Genomic DNA, 22,577 nt, shown 5'->3' on the forward strand with positions numbered 1-22,577 from the left:
CTTTAGGGTGTTTGGGGTTTTTTCCTGGGTTTTGTGGAGAGTAAATGTTCTATGATTTAGGTTTTTACATTTTTACATTTCATATTTAAAAAAAAAGGAGGAGGAACTACAAAATTCCTTTTTTTTGTTGTTTTAAAAGCAAAATTGTTTGTACTACTAAGTATTTCTAAATTTAGTTTTTCTAGGGCTGCTTTATTATTCATATTTTCCTTTAAACTAAATACAATTTGTTTTTCAGTGGAATTTGCAGACACCACTGCTGAAGGCCTTCAGTTTTAATTTTTGATGCGTAACACCACAGTCACACCACCCAACTCGGCACAGTTACTTTCTATTCAAACTTTCTAAACAGGATGTTTTAGTTGTTTCTTCCTCACCCTGAGGATTTTATGCCAATTGTGGAACCCTTTGGCTGGACAAAGCAAACAGGTTTTGGTTTGTCAGGTGGCTTTTTGCAGCTGTAACTGTGATGACTGCAGCCATCTTTTTGCTTCAATTATGTTTTTCTGTTGGGTGTTGAAGGTGCTTTAAAAAAAAGTAAGGAAAAGAAATGCAGTAATGTTAATGTAGGTTTTCAGTTTCAGCCCAATCTGGAAGTCAGAGTATACCATGTGAGAAGAAACAGGCTAAGGAGCTAAGACAAAAAGGCTGTGGAGTTTTTAGATGGCTGATAATTATTTTGTGCGTGGTGCAGCTGTATCTCAGTTTGGGCAAACAAATCAGTAGGAAAAGGTTATGGAATAGAGTTAGACCCATGTGTCAAACATCCCACCTTTGGGGATGAGTTTCTGTATGAGATGGCAGGAGAGTAATGCTGCATATATCTGCTAGACACAGGCTTTGTTTCCCATTTATGGATGTCAGCATATAAGTAACAAATTAGCTTGTCTGGAGGTTTACTGTGGGGAGTGCAGTGCCAGTGCTGGGCATTCCTGACGTCTTTTCAAGATAAGATAGGCATATGATGCAGCAATGCTCAAGAGTTGGGCTTGCAGCAGATAATGATTCTTTTTTTCAGAGGGGTTATTTTCACATGACTACCTGTACACCCTCTGCTTCACACTTCCCTCCTTGCACAGCATGAAATGCTGGGTGTTTCAGGAGCAGGGGAAATATGTACATGAATGCCTCTATGTATTTCTCCTGCACACAAGGATATTCCAGAGCTGCTTGCTTTTCACAAATCCCTTGTGTAACCGCCTTTGCAGCTTAATCCCCTCACATACGCACACATGTATTTAGTATTTTCAGCTTTCCTATGTTTTAAACTTCTTAGCCTCTTTGTCTACAACAAAAAAATATATTTCTTTCATTTTCCTTTACTTGCATTCCTTTTTAAATCATGTCACAGTGGAAGTGGGAAAGCAATGTTGATTAGATGCTCAAAATACAATATATAACCAAAAGAAGCCATCCATCTACTTAACTCCCCAGATCTGAGAATTACTAGAATTATCTAAATCCTGTGGTGGTGTGATCACACATTCAGGGCTTCCCAGTACATTATCACCAAATTCTGCTGTGAGGTATTAGGCTAGTCTCCTACATGACACAGATTGCTCTAGTTAAACAGGAAGGCAACCCTTAAGGCAGCTGTGAGTACAGTTTGTGTGCACACGAGTGGGTGATGCTGTCTTACCTCCAGGTTTGATGTAGAAGCAGTTGAGCTGAGTTTCGTGCACCACCTTCCCCTTGTACTTGGTGTCGGGTTCCCCCGGCTGGTGGCTGGCCAGGGGGTGATACGCCTGCCGAACCAAGGCTTGAAACATTTTCCAGTTCCAAGGAGCCTCGAAGCAGCTGAAGCTAAGTGGTTTTTTCTATAGGTAGTAAAGGCACATTCCTTTTGGTTAATTTCCTTGTTTCAGGATTATGTAATAGCCTTGTACAGAAGTTAAAACCTGAATGTTGTTTTAAATTGCTGACAACTGGATCTTCTAATCTAGGAACTATTTTCTAGCTCTTCGAAACGTTTTCAATATCATTTGCGTTCTCCTTCCTTCTCTTGCTGTTCACTCCTAATCCTTTGCTTGTCCTCTGTGCCTTGTGCTCAGCTGGAGCCTCCTCCTCCTCCCCCTGTCCGTTTTTCAGGAAAACTTGGATTGAGGAGTGAAGATAATGGGCGCCATCCACCCATCAGCTCGTCACCTCAGCGAGCCATGACGATCTCTGGTTTCTGTATATCCACACAGACTCCTCTGATAATATCCTCTTGTGCTTGAAAAAAATAGGTTTGCTTAGCAGAGGGTGGACTACACTCCTGACATAGCCACAAAACTTCTCTTGGAATGTGAGCTTGCTTACTCACGCTCTTTTATATGTGTGTGTATATATATAAAAATATTTGTAACCTTCTCTCAAAACATGGAAGATAAATATGTGAGCAAGTGTATCCCACAGCACATATACAAGCTGCTCTCTTCTGTCTAACTTTGATTTAATACAAGCTCTTGAGTGCCTCATCAGTGCTCTCTTTGTCAAAACAAACCTTAAATCGGCAGTAAAGAATACTTTTCAATTACAGGAGGGAAGAGGAAAGAAACCCTTCCCAAGTGTAAGATAGCATACCCTTTAAAGGACAAGGAATGTGTTATATACAGGAACATGGTGCAAGTGCTCCAGTGGAATTTCACTCAGGCTGCAAAGGCAGAGTTGCTTTTTTGTCTTAACTGCTGTCCAAAGCAGTAACAGCACTGGGCTTCATGCCTGCTGCCTGCTCTGCTTCAGTGGCTATGGCTGCAGCCCACTTGTGGGGTTTGCTACAGGGCTCCTTTCACAAATTATAAAGTCTTCATCATGGATTGCCTAAAATCAGTCCCAGAAAATACCCAGTGGGTTTTTCCTGCCGGCATTGTTGTTTTGGACATACATATGCCCAGGACTTGTAGAGCCTGTTTTAATAATCCCTTTGCATAACAGTGGTATTGTTTACATGCATTAAACCAACCAGAGAGATTCTGTAGCCAGGGATGGGGAAAAAAAGTAAGTAATGCGAGACACAAGCTTCAGGTCAGAAGTCAGTCATGAAGGGACTAAAAAGATCCTTTCTGTGGATCATCTGCTGCTGCCCATTGTTTTAGACAGAATATGGACTTTCTATTTGAGCTGTACCAATTCTTTTGGCTCTGTCAAACCAACTGCCTTTCTGTAAAATTTCACTATCTTTTCCTAAACAACATACAGTGTTAAATCCTCTATACAGGCATGTGTTGCATCTCTCAATTAACAAGTTCATGAAATTTCATAATTAGAAAAAGGAGAGAAATAACATTGGGATTTTTTTTTTTTTTGTGAGTATGCTATGTCTTCCTGCAGGGCTTTGCTGCCTTCTGTTTATTGTTACCTGTTGTTTTTATTCTGGTTTCTCTCATGTGAATATTTCTCTAACACTCTTTAACAGAAAACAAAGTAGATGTTCAAATTTGCACTGAAAGTTAAAAACTGAAGGAGGAGAGAGACTGAGGAAGCAGATTATGATTACTGTTAAGTTTTATTCCTAAAGGATTATGCATAAACTAGTAAAACACTGCTGACTTCTGAAGCAAAATCAAATACATATTTCTACTTTGTGTGGAAGCAATACAGTTGCTGCAGTGAAAATAATCCCATGCAGTAATCTGAAATTTTTATTTAAATATGACTTTAGTCTATAATCAGGGATTCAGAGTTGCAGGGTACCTTCCAGTGCTGCTATTGTGAAATATCTAGTTGCTAATAAGAAATGAATTAGATAAATGTGAGGGGGTTTTTTTCTTTTTCAGTTGAATTACAGGTTAAATAAGAAACTGTTTACTACTTAAATTACATTTTCTTGGTGACAAACTTGATCTCGGGGTGCATTGTTTCTCTCTTTGTTCATATACACAACGTTCTGTATTCTTGCCCACAGAATGTCTTGTGTGCAACATTATAGGAAAGTCAGTAAACTTCTGAATAACCTGAACACTAATTTCAATTGTGAAAATAAAATTTTAAAATAGATACAAATACAAGTTAAAATAGAATAAATACAGATACAAATTAAAATAGAATTACAGTAATCAAAGAAAAAAGCAACAAGGTACTTCAAAGGGGTATATTTCTATCTTCATGAAAGAAATTACGAAATTAAAATTTCACAAGAAAAATGCAGATGAAAAATTAATATTAATACTTAAATGATCCTTCAGCTTTCAAGCATGTAAAAATGCAGTGGCCATATGTGAATGATAGAGTTCAGGGTGAAATTTAGCTTGTGAGCACAGTGTGAACCTACCCACAGTTTGCCTGCCATTCTGTGAGAACAGTGAATGTCCTTTCTGTGCCTGTGAAATTCTATTTTATTTCTAAAACTTGTGCTGCAAAGTTTCTGTCTGCAGCTCTGCAGACAAGCAGATGTTACTGAAGGCAGTGCAACAGCTGACTGCAAGGGAAGGAATGGTTACAGAAGAGTAGAAAACTCTTTAATTGTGGACTGTAACCTGTTAACAGGCTGTGGCAAAGCAATAAAAGGGAGTGCATAAGATATGCTGTAAATATCAGCTAACTGTTTGAGATATCAGGAGGAGTAGTTGACTTTTGCCTATTTCTATGTGGATTTTTAAAATTATTTTTCTAGCCATTTTAGAATTAGAGATGGTGTAGGAAAAATGAAATAATTGCCTATACTAAATTATGCTGTGTATAGAGCATGCAAATGGAAAAATACAAAAATTGAGAGGTTAAATTCTCTTATCTTACTGTGTCTCTTATGTGTTTCTTGTTACAAGATCAAGGATATACAAGTAACTCAGACTTTTATTGTTGCAGGCTGAGAGCTCAGTCCAGATCTGCAAATGTATTTCCATTACTTAGGATCTGAAGGTATGCAGTGGAGAAATAAGAGATGAGATCACAACAGTCAGAATTAGAAACATCATGTATAGTTAAGGTTGCTTATTTTCTTCATGAAGCTCTTTCTGAAGTTGTTCATTATTTTGTGGGAGTTAAACCATTTGGAGTGACAGCTCATCATACTGATTATAGTAAAAATTCAGGTTTCAGGAAAAAATGACATGCTATTGAACACCTATTTGAGGTTAAAATAGTCTTCTCTTTTTTCCCTTCTCTTCTAATATCCTGGAAAATGGCATTGTCAGAGTTTGGAAAACTATTTGACCTTGAACTTAACTGTAGCTGTGGAATTGGAGGTGTACCTTTGGCAGGTACCTCAGAGATGCACTTTAAAAATAATTGGGAACATATTCTTAGACTGGACTAAATTATAAATGAAAACCTTGATGTGAGAATCCTGGTGAGTCCTCTACCAGCTGTGTGTGTCACAGGCAGCAGAGCAGCTCTTCCCTGTGGGAATGGAAGCCCAGATACTCCACAAGAAACACTGAAGCTGCTGCTGTTCTTAACATAGTGGAAAGAATAAAGAAAGGCTGGAAATTGAGACACTGAAGGTAGCTCTCTTTTCTGTTCTCTCCAATAAAAGCTATTTTTTTGTTGTCTCCAGGCTGGAAAAGGTGTGTTGTCCCCTTCTTGATTGAGCAGTGTTCTTTTAGCTTTTTGTTACTAGGTAGGAGGGCACAGAATCAAGAAAAGGTTTCTAGTTTAACCTCTTCCACTTGTGACAGCCTCCTTTTAGTACAAGCCTTTCTGCTGCTGGAAGGTGTGGATTTATATTTAGCCTGGATTTGTGTAAGGCATTGCTGTGTTCTGCTCAGGTGATTTCTGTACATCAGGGCCTGGCTTCATTGCAGTGTGTTGAAGACATGTTCTATTGTTTGCAGAGAATATAGAGCACAGGTAAGCTAGAAAATAATCCTTCCAGGTGTTGAGGAGTTGCATTTGTTTTCCAGTAAGTCTTTCCCTGATGGATTTTTATTTCACAGCAACCCTGCTTGTGTTGAATGAGGATATTTGGATGTAGTTTTTAGCTTATGGAACTCTTGTGTGACGGGGACATTTTGGAAGTCTATTGTGAAATAGTAACGGGAACCATTTGTTATTTAAGAGAGCCTATTTATAAAAAAAAAATATTTCTCAAGAACAACTTGTTATTTCAGAAATTGATAGCCTGGCTTCCACAGCCTTCCTGCTGTAATTTCAGTGTCATGCACCATCATGATTTAAAAATTATTTGGGACTGATGATGCAATGGCAAGAGGTGTGACTGGAAAACCAGTGGTGTGGGGGAAAAAAAAATTCTCTAAGCCAGATGGATCATAATATAGATGCTATTCCTGTGTCAGGACTAAAAATTTCTTGTAGCATCAACAGAAGGCATATTTAAGGGAAATCTTGCAAATACAGTTTGCATTTGGGCTCTTTTCCAAAAAAAGTAAAGAACCTGCTGATGGACTCTTACATCTGCTGAGCTTTATGGAAATAAGTGCATCAATGGGCTTTAAATTTTCCTGCAGTACTAACAGAACTTCAGCTTTGAGGCCATTTAGGGGGCTTTCCAGTGACCCTGTTGTTTGACAGCTACACAGTTGATTTTTCTTCATTAAAATTTCTGATAAATTTGGATCAGAAATCTGCCTGAAGTCAGTCTCTCACAGCAGAGTCACAGACATGATTTATTAAACCATCCACCATGTCTGTGCTGTCCTTTTTTTGCCTCCTGAAACCAGAAATAATCACTGGCTCTATCTGGAAGTCTGCAAATTGGTCCCCCAACTTTCACAACTGATAGATGATGGTAGGAATATTTCAGGGTCCATTCTATTAACAAAAATTTTGTCTTGATTTTTAAGGCATGGTTCCAAGAACAATTAAACAGATGGTGGTGACGAACTTATTCTTGACTTCAGTAATGTTGCCAATCACTGCCCACTCTCAAACCATTTGCTTTTGGGGAAAGGGGTCTGGAGGGGCTTTTTCATTTTGTTGGGGGTTTTGTTGCTCATATTTTGTGGTTGTTTTATTTTAGAATAAAATTGTTTTAACAGTTCCTTCCTCAGCTGAATTTCACTGGTTAAGCTGAAAAGAGGCATGTGTAATCAGTGCTTTGCTTTGACATGTCTCTGAGTAGGATTCTTTCTCCTTTAACAACTGGTTTGGTTGTTTTTTAGGGCATTTTTTTGTAGCTTGCTTGTTCATATATAATATTTTAGATATTTGAGATCATGGAAATACCAAGTCATCCTTTTCCCTGTCTTTAACAGTTCTCCAAATGAGTGGATCAGGAGCTTTATCAGCCTTTAAATGAAAGAACAATTGTCTGATAATTTAACAGGCAGGGCCTTTTCAGAGCCTTTTAGGAATTTAGGTTGAGCTCATAGCAAAATACACATTTTTGTTGTTTGAAAAACTCTTACCTTGCTTCAATGTATTGACTTTTTAATGCCTGAGGAATCATTAAAATTTTGACTTCTCTTTAAAAACTTCCAGAAATACCAGGATATAGCCAGAGAGGAATTTCCATTATTTAGAAACAAATACATTTACCTAATACATATTTTGTATTGTGCAGCTTTGCACAAGGCTGAGAAGCAAGAGGCCTAAAAATTCCAGTCCTGTTGGTGATCCACATTTCTGTCAATGTGGTATAACAGGATACAATTGAAATCTTTTTCTAGTGTTTTGGGTTTAAGTATCTAAAGAGCAAAATTTTATGTTTGAAAGAATTTAAAGCCTGCTTAGAGCTAAAAGAACTTTAAGACTCCTAAACTAGGAAATACCAGAGTTAAGGCTGGTTGTGCAATCTCTGTTTATGGACTTTTATATTGTGTGGTTTTCTTCTTTTGCAATAAGGACTTTGTTTCAGCTATCAAACAGTTGGAGTGGTGTTCACATCGAGAGGCTACTCAGTATTCTGGTTTTTCCTCATTACTCATGCATGGCCTTTGTTATATGCCTCTGGAGTTCTGCACTAGAGTCAGAATTATTGAGTTTTCATGTTGTTTTCTCCAATAATCATCACTATAAAGCTGGTAACTCAGGAACAAAGAGAACTATCTTACCTTGCTCAGATTATAAATATTATTCTTCCCATTTCACAAATTGAGATACTAGGGCAGAGTAGTTACCATTAGAATGGAGTGTCTGACTTTAATTACTCAAGCCAAATTTTTTCCAATGTATTTATTATTCATATGTTCAAAAAAATTTCTTACAGACTTGGGTTGGGGTGATGGGTGTTTTTTCAGGCCACACACTCAAGTCTTGCACCCAGGTCCAAGATCTTGACTCAGCCACTGGGAAATGAAGCACACACAGCCAGTGCAGCCACTTCAGATAACATTTCACAGCTTGTGTATCATTGCATAACATCTCTGGGATGGAATTCAGCTTTCCAGGATAGTGTGCAGCTGTCTGTGCTCGGGTTTTTTTATATTTCTCCCTTGTTGCAGTCCTAAACATAGCAACATAAAGGTGTCTGCCTGCCTTGCAAGACATGGATACAGAAATTTTTTTAACATAGCCAAGTGTGGATTTACATATTCAGGAGCAAGAGTCTAGACTATACATAGACCAAAATACTTTAAGCATGGAATGAAGAATAAACACAAAAATTTCAGACTTGGTGTTTATTTATTTATTTTTAATACCAGAAAGTATAAAACAGAACCTAGGTACAGGGGAATCTCTAGTCAGTAGTTATTTCTGTATCCATTTTATGTAGTCTGTGGAGGAGTAGCTTAAAAATCACATGGTGCAGGTACGCTGAAACAAAAGCTTTCATAATGGAAATGTCTATCCAGAAGACAAAAATCTAATCACAGGAATAATGAAGAGGAAAAAAAATAATCCTGGAAAAAATGCCTTTCTTTTTAATAGAATACTTAACACGAATGATTGAGGTTGATAAGAAATTCTGTATTATCGTAATAGCTAAATTAATGTTTCAAATATTGAGAGGTTGGAAATTGTTATCTATAATTCTGGAAGATAGCAGCTGTCAGCTTCTGCATATAAATAGTATCAAGTGTTCTAGTGTTTGTGAGGACAGGAGAAATCCACAGCCAAAAAATGAAAACTGTAAGGCGGAAGCTTTCGAATTGGCTCTGAAGTCGTGATTTCAAACTTAAATAGTGCCCTTCCTGAAATTCAGTCACTGAGCTATTAAAGGAGCTTCACAGATTTGGGTAAAAATTTTCAGTTTTGATTTATGAGTGGCCTGCCTTTTAGAAATTCTAAAAATTCTAAAGACTGATACCCTTAATAATTAATAATTTCAGTCAGTTTATTTCAGTAATTTAGCTTCCCATTCAATGTTAATTGGATCTTCTTGATTTCATAGCTGCATTATGTCATTGCTTTGTGTAATCTTGTTAACAACATTGTAATTGTGGCACTTTTTTTTCTTTTTAATGTCATCAATTCATTACTTGACTCTGATTTTATTTTTTTCCGTTTTTTACAATCTCTTCTTACATAACTTTATGGTTGAGGCTGGGCCTGAAGTGCCTTAATATTTCTTCTTCTGTTTGGCAGTGGAAAAATTTGCTTTGTGTCTCTGATGTTTTGTGATTCATTTTTAACACGAACATGAAATTACCACTCTACACATGATACTTAGATGTGAAATTCTATTTTGTCAAACAGTCTGACAGAGTGGGAAGGGAGATAAAAGTAATCTGTTTATGTTTAATCCTGATAAAACAGGCAGTGTTTTCATGCTGGTAGAAAGCTTGCAGTGAATTTGTATTGTGTCTGTGAGTGTGCCAGGTTCCCAGACAGTTACAGGTTGTTATCAGCTTAGGTTCTCATTCTGGTTGTGGGGTTTTATGTGTTGCCACACACACAAGATTTTTTTTTTTCATTTTGTGTTCATCATTAATCAAGATGGAGGCCATCAATACTCATTGTTTCTACACTTTTTTTCTCTTAAATATAGATTACAGGAGAATATAGTGAATTTATGCCATGGCTACTTCAGGTATCTCAGATTTCCACAAGTTGCTGTGTTCTCACTGGTCCCTCACTCTCACCTGCATAAAAGAGTTCAGGGTGTGTTGTGCTGCCACAAGCTCAGGGATTGTTTCTCAGTGAATTTCAAGTGTCTGTCTCCCCTGGACAGATGGGAGCAGTGTGGAAGGAAGAGCAGTAGGACTGTCCACTTCTGAAAGATTTCAGCACGGACTGGGTGAGCTCTAAGCTCACAGGATGTTGGGCTTTGCTCTTAGCTTGCTTTCAGCTGTTCTTCCTAATTTGGGTTGGAAATACCATTTAACCAAGGGGAGAAATAAATGTGTGTGGGTTTGAAGTTCAGCTAAACACTAGGTTAAAGGTCTCTGGATCTGCAGTATCCTGACTTAAAACTGGAGTTAAAATGGGATATGTTGTTGGGTGGTGTTGTGGTTTGGTTTAGTGGCACAGACCCAGTGCCCTTGTTCTGATCCAAAGAGGTTTGTATTTGTTGCAACTGTATTTCAAAATATTAGTTGTAGCTCTGTAAAATCTGAAATCTGTCATTGTTCTGGTTATCAGTTTACTTCTGTTTGTCTCTGAGTTGAGATAAATCAGCAGCAGAAGCAAGGCAGTGTGAGTCTTGCTGCTTCTAATGGCCAGAAGCAGTTTGGCATTTCCAAGGGACTGTCAGCTTTCAGATTTATTAGGTATTCATCAGTAGTCTGTGACATGTCTGTTCTGTTGGCCAAAGGTGAAGCTGTCCAACCTGTGCTGCATAATTGATGGTGCCACCAGCTGTGGCAGACATAAAAGAAATTTGGGAAGATGGAGCAGATGGCCAAAATTTCATCAATACTCTTCTCCATTGGAGTTTCTTTTATAAAGAATTGAGTATCTTGATTAAAACAAATTTGGTTTGTCTGGGATTCTCAGTCTGCTTGCTGTGCTGTTGCATTGAGGAATATGTAGTTTCTTGTGATTTGAACAAATTTTCGAATGTGTTCCATCAGAAGGATGTGGAATTTTGCATCACAGGTCGGTGTTCTGGAACCTTATGAGTTGTTCACACACTTTTCTACAGGTGCACAGTTTTTTACTGAACACCCATTGGAACATGCTAGAATATTCATGTGCATTTGAAATGCATATTTTAATCTTTCTGTTAAAAAACCTGAGATTACTTGTGCAGTTCAGCTCTTAAATTGCACGTTTGTAGAACCACTGGTGCATATTATGTTACTTGCCTTTTTTAGGTGAATAATAGAAATCATCACGCTTCTCAATAATCATAAAAAGGAAAGTACATATTTTTAAAGTTAATTTTTGTATGCCTACAGGATGTCTGATTTGTGTGATATTTTAGACTTTTTGCCAACATGATGTGTATTAAACAGCTGGGACCATTTTTAGTTCTATAGAAGACAACACACAGCTTTAAATTTGGAGGAGAATGGAGAAAATAATATAGTTATGTCTTGCAAGCAGCTGTACATTCATTTTCTTTCCAAACATGAACAAAGCCAAGGAACACTTCATATGCCACAGGTTTGGCTCTGTGGAATTGAAGGAGTTATTGCTTTTGGACTCTCCTAATATTAGGAATTATTACATCATCAGGGTCAGTGTTGCAGTTGTTTTTGAACAGGTGCTCAACCCATGTCAAATGAAATCCATTTTCAAATGAAATGTTGGAAGACATGGCAGGAACTGCCAATTCCTGGTAAGGTTAAGAGACAACTCTTGCCTGCAGTAGGATAGGGAGGGAAGGAGGAGGAAACCCAGGATCTCCTGCAGAAAACAATGGGCAGAATTACAGCAAATCTCCAGGGAGGTAGAGATGCTCTGATGCTCTGTAAGATAGACCTGAGCATTCTTTGAAAACCAAGCAGATTTTCCCCCTTCCATATGCATGCAATGCTCCCTGCAGCATGCTGGTAGTGGGGCCAAATGGATATGACATAAAATAAAGCACAGAGAAAAAGATTTTAAAGAAAAACTCCCACTGGTTTAGTGTTCTGAAGAAAAGGATCAAATACCTTTGCCTTAATTGAGTACTTAAGAGCTTGTAATCTGAATGCTTAGAGATGTGCCTTTGATCTTTTTTGATTTTATAGGATCTGAGGTGTCATTTTGTGTTTCTGGATGGGGAAAACATAAGATGAAAATAAATTTGAAGATTAATTTTTAGGTCACATTTAAATATCTACCAGGAAGAGTTGCTGTTTGAGAAGATGCTCACAGTTTGTGTTTGATGTGCATTTACAGTGTCCATATATGGGATTTGGTTTTATGATAAAGAAGAATGCCAAAGAATTGCAGAGCTCATGAAAAAGTAAGTGATGGGTAAATTTAATGTGTATTTTCTGGTACGTACATGCCCATTTTATGTTTTTAGGATTATAATGCCTTTCTACTTTAAACTTACAAACTTTGTTGCAAGTGTCGAGCCTGCATTTCATAAAATGATAAATAAGTCACTGTATTGCAGTAATTTTTCCTAATTTGTAGTGCAGCTCTCCAGCTACATCAGAGTGTACCAGTTGATATGATTTATTTCCTGATGACTCAGAGACCTATTTTGAAGAATTGTATTCTTTGGGGGTTTAATATATCTTTCAATTTGGGAAGATTTTATTTTTTAATATTGTTATCTTTGGGGTTTTTTGCTTATATTAAGGTAAGTGCAGGATATCATGAGGGCATGCTGTCTTGATACAATTTCTGTGGGGTTTGTCCTCTTTGTACAGCATGGCTGAATCCCTGCTTCCTCATTTCTTAGCAATAGATACAAAATTCACTTTGTTTTTGGCATTTAAAGCAAGACTTCAATTAGCTTTAAAGTCATTGCTTTCATGCACATAGAATGTGTTTTTCTAAATGTTAAACTTTAATTTTGCAGTCCAGCCAGAGGTGAAGATTTCACACAGAACTGTGTTCTCAGCTGTATTTTATCCTAAGAATGTCATATAGCTTTTTCCAATATCACTCTTCTCTTCTCACATCCAGGATAGACAGTGCTCATTTTTCTGTATTGTTTGCAGGGACCCTTTTTTTTAGGACTGTGTCCTGCAGGTTTTCATGTTTGCTTGGAGAACAAGGGAGCTGAAGTCATACAGATTTTATCAACATATGCAATCTACATTTTTTAGAGCTATAATGTGGAGGATGTTGTAAAGGGGCTGGGTAGGACCAGGCAGTGATTGGCTATTCCAGCTGCCTGTGGTACATAGGATTAGACACACCAGATAGGATTTGTGATAAAATACTGGATGGGAAGGTAGTCATCTTTCCTCCATATATCCTTTTTTTGAAAAAATACCTGCTGCTTTTCATTTTGCAGTGACAAAACAGTGTGAAATGCAGACTGGGACAGTGGTGGGGTTTTGTTCAGTGGGGTTTGTTGGTTTTGCTGTATATCCTACAGCTCTAAAATGAGTCAGCTGTGACCCAAGAAATAATTGATGGGGATGAATTTACAGAAATAAACAATGAACCCTAGGAAGCCCAGGTTTTTGACAGCTCATTTTAGTTAACTAGCTCAAGTTTCGGTTGGTGGTGATTAGGTGCTCTCAAACTGGTAATTTACTACAATAAAACCTAGTTTTCAGAGGATTCATGCAAATGTAAACCATGTGTAGTGGTTTATAATAGCAGTATTTCATATAGATAAAAAATACCCTGTTGCTCAGCCAATTGGCTGTGTGTTTTAATTCTCAGCATTCTACAATAATAATAAAACAGCTGGGGCAGGAAATTGGTCATTTGCTAGTACTTAATGCCTGATTTGTGTGTGTGTTTGCCATCCTCCACCACCAGCAGAACTGAATAACACTATAAATTCCTGCTCCTTCTGGGTATAGAAATTGTGACTCAGTTATGGAAATTTTATTCTATGGTCTAGTGTAGTCAAGATTGGAGAAAATTAATCTTATGTCAAATTATGATTTTTATAGAGATTTTTTTTAATAGTGATTTTTTTACTGCACATTTTAATGTAGATGGGGAAAGACAAATATTTGAGTTTCAATTAAGTATTGTACATTAATTGTGGTTAAGTTTTTATGTTTGATTTGTACTTTTTTCTCATATATCCTCCACCTTTCAGCCTAACTCAGCAGGAACAATTCAAAGCACAGCAGGGCACAGGAACAGGGGTGTCCCCCATGATCATGAATTCTGCTAATAACAAAGAAGTGGATATCTTAAGGATGCTTACCAAGGCCAAAGATGAGTATACCAAGGTGAGATTTGCTCCCATTTTACAGTATGAAACATAAAATATTTGATTTGGGGTTTTGAATAGTTCTACTCAAAGTGATTTTGGACAGTGTGCTCTCTCATTTTGTGTCGAATTTGCTAAAAATTCAAAAGAAATTAATGCTGTCAATAACAAGTTCTGGCAGGAGAATGTGGATATGATTAATTGTTGAATAGCAGAGGCTCAGAGCAAGTATAAATTACCTTTCATCTGACCCTTAGAGCTGTTGTGGCTATTGAGGAGCCCCTGCAAGCTGTGCCCTCTTTCTGGGTGAAGTATTTACCTGCTGGTAGTTTCCGTGCTTTGCACAAAGGACTTGGTTCAGGAGACTTTTGGCAGTGAAGTTACTGCTTTTAATTGTGGTTGTTAGCTCCTTTCAGGCACTAATGGAAGGGAATGAAAAGGTTGAAATGTAGTATGATTTCAGCCCGTGTGCTGCTTTGGTCTTCTGAGGCTTCTAAATAAAGAAGTAACTAATGGACTAATAATGTTCTCTATTATTGAGCAATCAAAAACGTTTTACTTTGGGGAATAAAAATCTAATAATTTTAACTATCTATATATAAGCTACAAATTGTTACAGAGCCTGCAGGTTCCTGCTGCTGTTTCCTGTATTGCTTATGTGCTGTCATGCAATAATAGAGCTCCTCAGTGTTCCCTAAGAGTCTGGCAATGTACATACATCTTAACTTTTATCTCTTTACATTTCTTGTGTTTATTTTTCTGAAATGTAGCTACTAATAAAATCCTCAGAAAGATGATAGCAAACTGTTTTGAGCTAGGGTGAAATGGAGCCTAAATTTTGTGTATAGTTTCTGTTGAAGCTTGGGGCCTTTGTATTTTCTGTAGTAGAGATTTAATGTATTATAGTGGACAAACACTTCCAAAACTTGGTGGTTTTCCCATCTTTTAATACTGAATCATTATCTAATCTTGTCATCAGAGAATATGATTTGAGATGTTCTGAAATGTTTAAAGGGTTTTCATTAGATAACCTTAAAAATACTGCAGATGGAAAACTGGAAAATATTAGGCTGTCTTCAGATTCTGTGAAAAGAGGGTGATAAATCTAAAAGACGTTACCTTCCATTTCTGCGTTAGCACACAGGAAACAAGACAAAGGAGAGGAAATTCTGTTGCTTAAATAATAGCTTTTAGGACTCTTTTCCCTTTAGAATCTTTTGCAGATTTGCTTCTTACTTTGTCTTTAATCTTTCTGCATTTAAGGGATTGCCAAGGACATAAAAAATAGCATAAAAACTTCCTCCTCATCTGGGACATGAGTGCTATGAATGCCTGACCTCTCATGAACAGGATGTGTATGATTTCTTGTATTGCTAGTAATATAAATTTCTAAGGAGTGTGATAAATAAAGGCAATGACAACCATTTTTCTATTTAATGTCAATATGTTTCAGAGCAGTCGTGGGTTTTGACTGGTTTATGACATCTACTTTCTTGTCAGTGTATGTTTTATTACTTACAGTCTGATGTGCTGAAATTAGTTATGAAATATGTTGTTCTCTTCTTTGAATTGTGTTTATTCAGTGAAGAGTGTGTTAAAGTGTTGGAAGCTGTAGAATCAGTTCAAGAGCATCAATTTTCAAAGTTTTAAGGAATTTTACTCAATTTTTAAGACTGTAACTCATTTTGAAGTTCCTTGTTCCCAAATTATGTTGTACATTTGGAGATTACATTACATGCAAAATAAAATACACAGCTTTCTCTTCCTTTTTGAGTTGATGGAGCTTTAAGTTGCCAAACTACTGAGTTATTTTTTTAGATCTACCTCTTATACAGTTGCCTTCTCTTGACCTCTGGTAAGAAAAAGCTGGCCTCACTGACAGCCATGGAGAAACCAGCTGAAGAGTTGCAAAGGTACAGAACAAATCATGACAAAATGGGTTTGTCCTTTCCCATTGTGCCTTGTCCTGTGCTGCAGCCCAAGCTCTGGGTTGAACTCTGTGCTGCACAGTTCTTCTCCCAGCATTTAGCATTTCCAGCTTCATACTGCACAGGTGGAGTATGGATCTCACAACACAGAGCTGTTGTTTGCTTTGAATATCTGTGACTCTACCAAACTTGCCAAAAACCCCTTTTTCTTGCTCTTTTTGATCCACATGGACCACAAGTGTCTAGTTTTGTTCCAGTGTTGCTGAGCCTTTCTTTGACTTGATCTTAGAACCTTTTGGCTGCTTATCAATCTTTTGTAGCAGCAGAGCTTTGAACAGGACAGCTGACTAAAGGACAGAGCTGTGAGCAAGGTGTAGGAATTGCCAGATGTTCTCTGGTTCTCTCACTACAGAGCATGGTGGGATTTCTTTCATGCTGCTTTTTGCTATTATTTGTTGATAATAGCATCTGATATCATCTTTACCTGTCCACCTGACAGGTGCTTAAAATGCCATGCTAGTGCTCCCAACTTCCTCACCAGCAAGGCTGTGCTCCCATCTGCCACCATGGCTTTAAATTCTGAGCTCCAATAGTTAGACATGCCTCTGGAATCATCACAGGCTTCTTTTCTCCTCCATGTGCTTCTGTGTTTGACAGCAACCTACTAGCCTTGTTATCGAGTCACAGCAATGATACCAAGTCAGGTCAATGTCATTCTTGTGTGTACTGATGCTCATTTGGCTGAGGAATTTGGTCTAAAATATGCTCATGTAGTGATGACTCTGTTAAACACTACTGCTTCTCACCTCATTTTTATAGGCTTAGTGCTGTGATTATGCAGGGTATGACAGTGGAATCTAAGGTACTTAAGGTTTCTGAGGAATTCAGCCTATTAAAATATCCTGAGGAAATAAGGGTATTATTTAAATTCTGCAGAACTCACTGGCAAATATTCAATAGGATGTTATCCATTGTGTTAAAGTTTATGTGCTTTTTGCCCAAAAGGTTGGGCTGAAAAATAGCAATGAGAAGATACATTGAAGAAAAAGCAGAACCATTAGAAAGAGAACTGTTTGGGGGGAAAAAACACCAGCTATTTAATCTTATTGTAATGCAGTTTTGGTCCATGTAGGATCTGTCCAATCTGACAAAAAAGTGAAAGTGTTGAGGATCTACTAAAGCCCTTTAAGTCCTTACAAGAATTCCAGTTCTGCTTTACTGGGCAGCCCTGGGACCAGCATGTGTTTATTTGTTTATTGTCAGAAATGGGTTAAGTAATCAGCTTTGTGTATTTGAGAGTGGGGTTAGAATTAATAGCTAATTCTATTTACTTCTTGTTAAATAATTCTTCTAAAAATCTTTCCACTTTCTTGGTTTCAACTGTATCAAGTGACAATGACTTCAAAGACACTGTCTTCTTTTCTACTGACAGTAGTGTTCCATGTATACCCAATGCTTTTTTAGTTTCATTGACTATATTTTTATGTATAGCATCTTATTCACATTTTCCTTTTCCATTTACTTTTTCTCTTTCAAAGAGCATTTTATGTTTTTTTCTCTGAATTAAGTCATGCCCTTCTCTCTCCACATGACATTTTTTGTCCCTGATCACTTTTAGTAATCTGTCTTGACCATCTTTTTCATAATAAGAAATATTCCTGATTCTACAAATTGATTAAATCTTTAATTATTTTTCTGTACGTGTATATACATCCTACCAGTTCCTACCATGTGAAGATTTATGTAAAAGAGTTAAGAGTTATTATTCTACTTGTTGACAAAAGCATTTTAAATTATCTTTATGGGCCCATTAATCCTTTTAGCTGCCTGTTGCATGCAGGAAAAGCATGTCTTTTGCTTGGTTTTTAAGGTGCTTTTTAAAAGTATTTTATGTTTTTGAAGTGCAGGAAAAGCAGAAGGCCAAAAAGAGAGCTGAGATTTAAATTAGAGGGAAATCTTGGAATCAAGTGTTCAGTTTTACATATGTCTTGTGGTTTTAGAAAATTAGGTTGCAGTTGCTACAGTTCTTCTAATAGCATAGTACTTCATCATCAGTGCTGCAGTTAGTATTTTGGTTATTGAATACCTGGTTATGTCTGTATTTCACTGTGGTTAGGAACTGGAGGAAAATACATTGTCACACATGCTAAGAAACCCTTTTTTTGTGTTGCAGTGTAAGACCTGCTCAGAGCCAAAACAAATAACCAGTTCCTCTGCAATCTACAGCAACCCCAACCTGATCAAACCCATTCCAGTGAAGCCGAGTGAGACCCAGCAGCAGCAGCAGCGAATCTCCCAGCAGAGCAAGGTAAAATCTGGGGTGTTTTCTGACTGCTGCTGCTGCTCTGAGCAACAGGAACATTGGTTTGAGGTCACTGCATGGACTTGAGATTGAGCCACTGTAAGGAATGATTTTAAAGCACAATGGTTTGTGAAAGCTCCCTAACCCCCACTGTATGATGTGGAAACACACAAACTACAGACACACTGTTCTGATGCAACAAAGAAATCTTGGTCTTGCAAATTTCAGGGCATGTTTTGATCACAAGCTGATCTAGTCAATTGCTGGACCACACTTTTTGTGGGGTTTTGTTTGGTTTTTGGGTTTTTTTTGCGTTTTTTGTTTGGTTTTCTTTTTCCCCAGTGGAAATCATTGAAATAAAGAAAAGTCTCTTGGTATATCTTCAAGCCAAATCACAGTGCAAAATCCTAAAAATTGAATTCAGCTGTGACCAGCAGATGCACAAGAAGTGGCTCTACTTCATACACAGGCAGATTTCTGTCTCTTACTAATATTGTACTGATGGCTGTAAAAGAAGATGCTCTTTCATGTTATTTAAAGCAAAGCCACTGCTATGTCTCAGATTTGCTGATTTTCTCCCACATTAGCAGCTTGACAACAGTCTTCTTGCCCTTCCTATGTGACAAAACTATTAAAAATCCTCTTGGGGAAAAAAAGAGCATTGCAGCTTTCTCAGCTTTTCACTGAATTCTGCTGGCTAAATATTGTCACCACTTAATGTGATGTGGTGATGTTTGCAGGGGTCCCAGGACAAGGGAAGAGATGAGAATCCTGACTCAGTGTTTCAGAAGCCTGATTTATGATCTATATTTTATTTATAGATGTTACATGACTTGTAAGGGTCTTCAGGGGTGGAGAGATAGACAAGAATCTTGCTTCATGATCAGAAGGCTGGATTTATTAATTTATGATATATAATACATTAAGACTATACTAATAGCAATAGAGAGAAAAGTTCAAAAGCTGCTAAGCTAAGAATAGATTAGGAATCTCATAACAAGAGAGCTCTCTGTGAATCTGTCCCTGAGCTTGGTCTTGTGATTGGCCCTTAATTGTAAACATGGAACATGAGCCAATCACAGGTGCACCTACTGCATTCCACATCAGCAGATAATTATTGTTTCCCTTCTATTTCTGGGGCCTCAGATTCCCAGAAGAGAAAAACTCCTAAAGAAAGGATTTTCCACAAAAGATGTCTGTGACGTATAGATATATATTTTTATGATATATATTATTTTAAAAGAAAATGGTATATTAAAATAATAGAAGAAAGGATTTCATCAGGAGGCTTTGAAAGGAAAGGAATAGAATGATAATAAAATCTTGTGACTGACCAGAGAGTCTGAGCCAGCTGGACTGTGATTGGCCATTAATTAAAAACAACCACATGAGACCAATCAAAGATGCACCTGTTGCATCCCACAGCAGCAGATAATCATTGTGAAATTTTGTTTCTGAGGCCTCTCAGCTTCTCAGGAGAAAAAATCCTAACGAAAGGATATTTCATAAAATATGTCTGTAACAATGTAACTCCTGCAGGAGGAAGCTGTGTTCACTCTTTTCCTTTGTCCCCTCGCAGACCGCGGATCCTGAACCGCAGCACTTGTCCTTGACGGCGCTGTTTGGCAAACAGGACAAGGCAGACAGCTCGGAGGCGCTCAGCAAGCAGCCCCAGGAGAGCGTCCCGGCGAGGCAGGGCGTGGTTCGCTCGCTGTCCTACGAGGAGCCCAGCAGGCACTCCCCCGGCGCCGAGAAGCAGCTGTGCCCCGCCATCCAGAAGCTGATGGTGCGGGGCACTGAGCTGCAGCCGCTGGCCGAGCTCCCCGAGAGCCGCCTGTGTGAGAACGGCAGCGTCCCCCCCGTCGGGGACACTTTCACGGGCCTCTTCCAGCCCGTGGCTGCCCACGGCATGGCCACGGCCCACGGAGCTCAGGACGCTGCGGGCACTCAGAGCCTCCTGCAGAAATTGCAGAGTCAGTCAGGATCGGTGGCTAAAATGGAGCCCAGTGCCGCAGGAGCTGTGAACTCGACGGCTGCCGTGTTCAGCAGGACTCCTGCTCCTGTTGGAGCACCTGCAGCGCCAGGAAACAGCATGAGCCAGCCCCCTCTGGTGTATTTCAATGGGTCCCTACCAGGCCAGACTTTAGAGGCTCAGACGCTTGGGAAAGAACAATCCAAACTCCCCAGACAGCCACTTCCTCTCTCTGGCAATCAAGCAGCCAATTCTGGGGTGATTTCACCTCAAGAATTACTGAAAAAACTCCAGATAGTGCAACAAGAACAGCAGCTCCATGTATCCAGCAGACCAACGTTGGCAGCTAAGTTCCCAGTTACCCAGAACACCAATACCCTGAAACCACTGGATTCCTGGATAGAAAAGGCTCCAGGCACAGAAAAACAGAGCACTCTCTTCCAGGTAAATGGGGGACTTCATCATAAATAAATACAAATCCAGCAGTCTTTTAATTTTGATGTTTTCTGAGGTCAGGAAACAGAGCACTCTCTTCATGGGGAAGTTCCCCATTACTTCCAGGTAAATGGGGAACTTCATCATAAATAAATACAAATCCAGCAGTCTTTTAAACTTGATCTTTTCTGAGGTTAGGCTTGGCTTGGTTGTCCTGCTGCATGTTGTACATGATTCATTTTGCAGGTGATATTTTCCCAACATGAAGTTCTGATTTACCAAGATGTGATACTGTAAATCTTGAAGGCCACCTCTCTTACACATCAATGATGACCAGAAATACTGCAGTGCTGGGTTGTCCCATAGCCCCTTTGAAAAGTCACCCAGTTTTCACTTGCCATTCTTGGGCTGTTATGTGTAATGGCTTGCTATTCAGTGTAATATTTTGGGTTTAATAATTATTTTCTGCAAAATTAGTCATAGCTTCCTCTGTGTAGATGTGCATTCTTTTGTATGCCAGTTGCTAAAGATACTTAAAAGGTCCCTTGTTTTCTAACAGCAGCTTTTAGAATTATTTGCATATTGGTCAGTTAGTTATCTTATACCACACCTGCTACTTCCAGATATTCATTAGCTATTTTTCTTTAATTTTTTCTGTTTTGTTTTGAAAAAAGGTCTTGTGCCTGAGTGACATCAAAAAAATCTGTTTATTTTGATCCCAGAAGTCAAATTAGTGTCTTAAAAAATTCAGATGTTAAGAGACTGTATCTCTCTGATGGAGTACAGTTTTATGTTCTTCAGAAAAGCAACATGTGCAATTACAAAATGTCCCATCCAAAACAACTACTGTCATTAACAACTTCATTTTCAGTAGTATTTTCTACACTAGAATGTCTTCACATGTCCTGTCTGGCAATGCATCTAAGCCCTTTTCAGCTTCCTTTTTTGGGGATAGGCTGTGGGGTACTGGAGTCTGAAATTACTGATGCCAAGTATTCCCCTTTCCAGTGTGAAGCTGAAAAGCTGTTTTTCTATTGTGACTATTCCATTATTGTATTTCTGTTCTATTCTCTTTTTTATTTCTCTTTTCTGTTTTTCTCTTTTATTCTGTTTTTCTAATTCTGTCAAACCTGATTGAAAGACTACAGGATATTTCAAGATGCTAGAAAGTTCTTCTATACATGAAGAAGCTGAAGGAGTCATTTAATAATAAAAGAGCCACATCTGTCACTAAGTTTGTGACAGGTCAAGTTTTCTAATTCCATGAGAGAAGTGGGAGGAATATTAATTTGATACAGCAAATAGCCATCATTATTTTTGTTCTTTTAATTAATGCAGTAGGATCTGAATCTGTATGAAAGAGTTTTTTGGGGATTAGTCATTGAAATTATTCAGAATCAGTTGCTTGCAGATGGTAACTTTGACTTTCCGGTGGAGAGCTAAAGAATAAAAGGAGGATCCAAAGTCAAACAAATTGATTTGTTTTCACTGGGAATGGAACTTGCCTGCTTTAAATGTAAGAAATTGTGTGATTCACTGGTACATGTACTGATAGCATGAGGGAGGACATAATGGAGGTAAAAGTGAAATGAGGCAAGTCCAGGCTCTATACTGTAAGTCAGTATGCATGAATAAAAAATAAGGTAATATGCTGATATATTTTTCAGATGAAAAAACCCTACAGATGTTGCTATGGCAAATGTCTTTAATTTTGTATATATGAAAAAGACAGTGGTGCCAGTATTAATTGCAATATGGAAAGGCAATTCCTGAGGTCTGGTCTAATGCAATTGCAGCACTTTGACTGCTTGAGTATGGATAGAACAGAAAAGTCTTCTCTGGAGCAAGGCTCATTCACTGTGATTATTGCTGCAAGTTTGCCTTAAAAAAAAAAGG

General features: G+C 38.1%; 1 protein-coding gene across 1 annotated transcript in view; it reads left to right on the plus strand.

Moving 5' to 3' along the window:
• The window catches only part of DCP1B (decapping mRNA 1B), a 41,611-nt gene that overhangs the window by 10,677 nt on the left and 8,357 nt on the right, over positions 1-22,577 (plus strand). Inside the window, exons 4-7 of the mRNA XM_058021915.1 lie at positions 12,088-12,154; positions 13,928-14,063; positions 18,146-18,280; positions 19,854-20,690. Coding sequence (XP_057877898.1) covers positions 12,088-12,154; positions 13,928-14,063; positions 18,146-18,280; positions 19,854-20,690 — 1,175 coding nt within the window. The remainder of the gene's footprint in view (positions 1-12,087; positions 12,155-13,927; positions 14,064-18,145; positions 18,281-19,853; positions 20,691-22,577) is intronic.

Source organism: Melospiza georgiana, chromosome 4 (assembly GCF_028018845.1).
Source record: "Melospiza georgiana isolate bMelGeo1 chromosome 4, bMelGeo1.pri, whole genome shotgun sequence".
NCBI classification, from domain to species: Eukaryota; Metazoa; Chordata; class Aves; order Passeriformes; family Passerellidae; genus Melospiza; species Melospiza georgiana.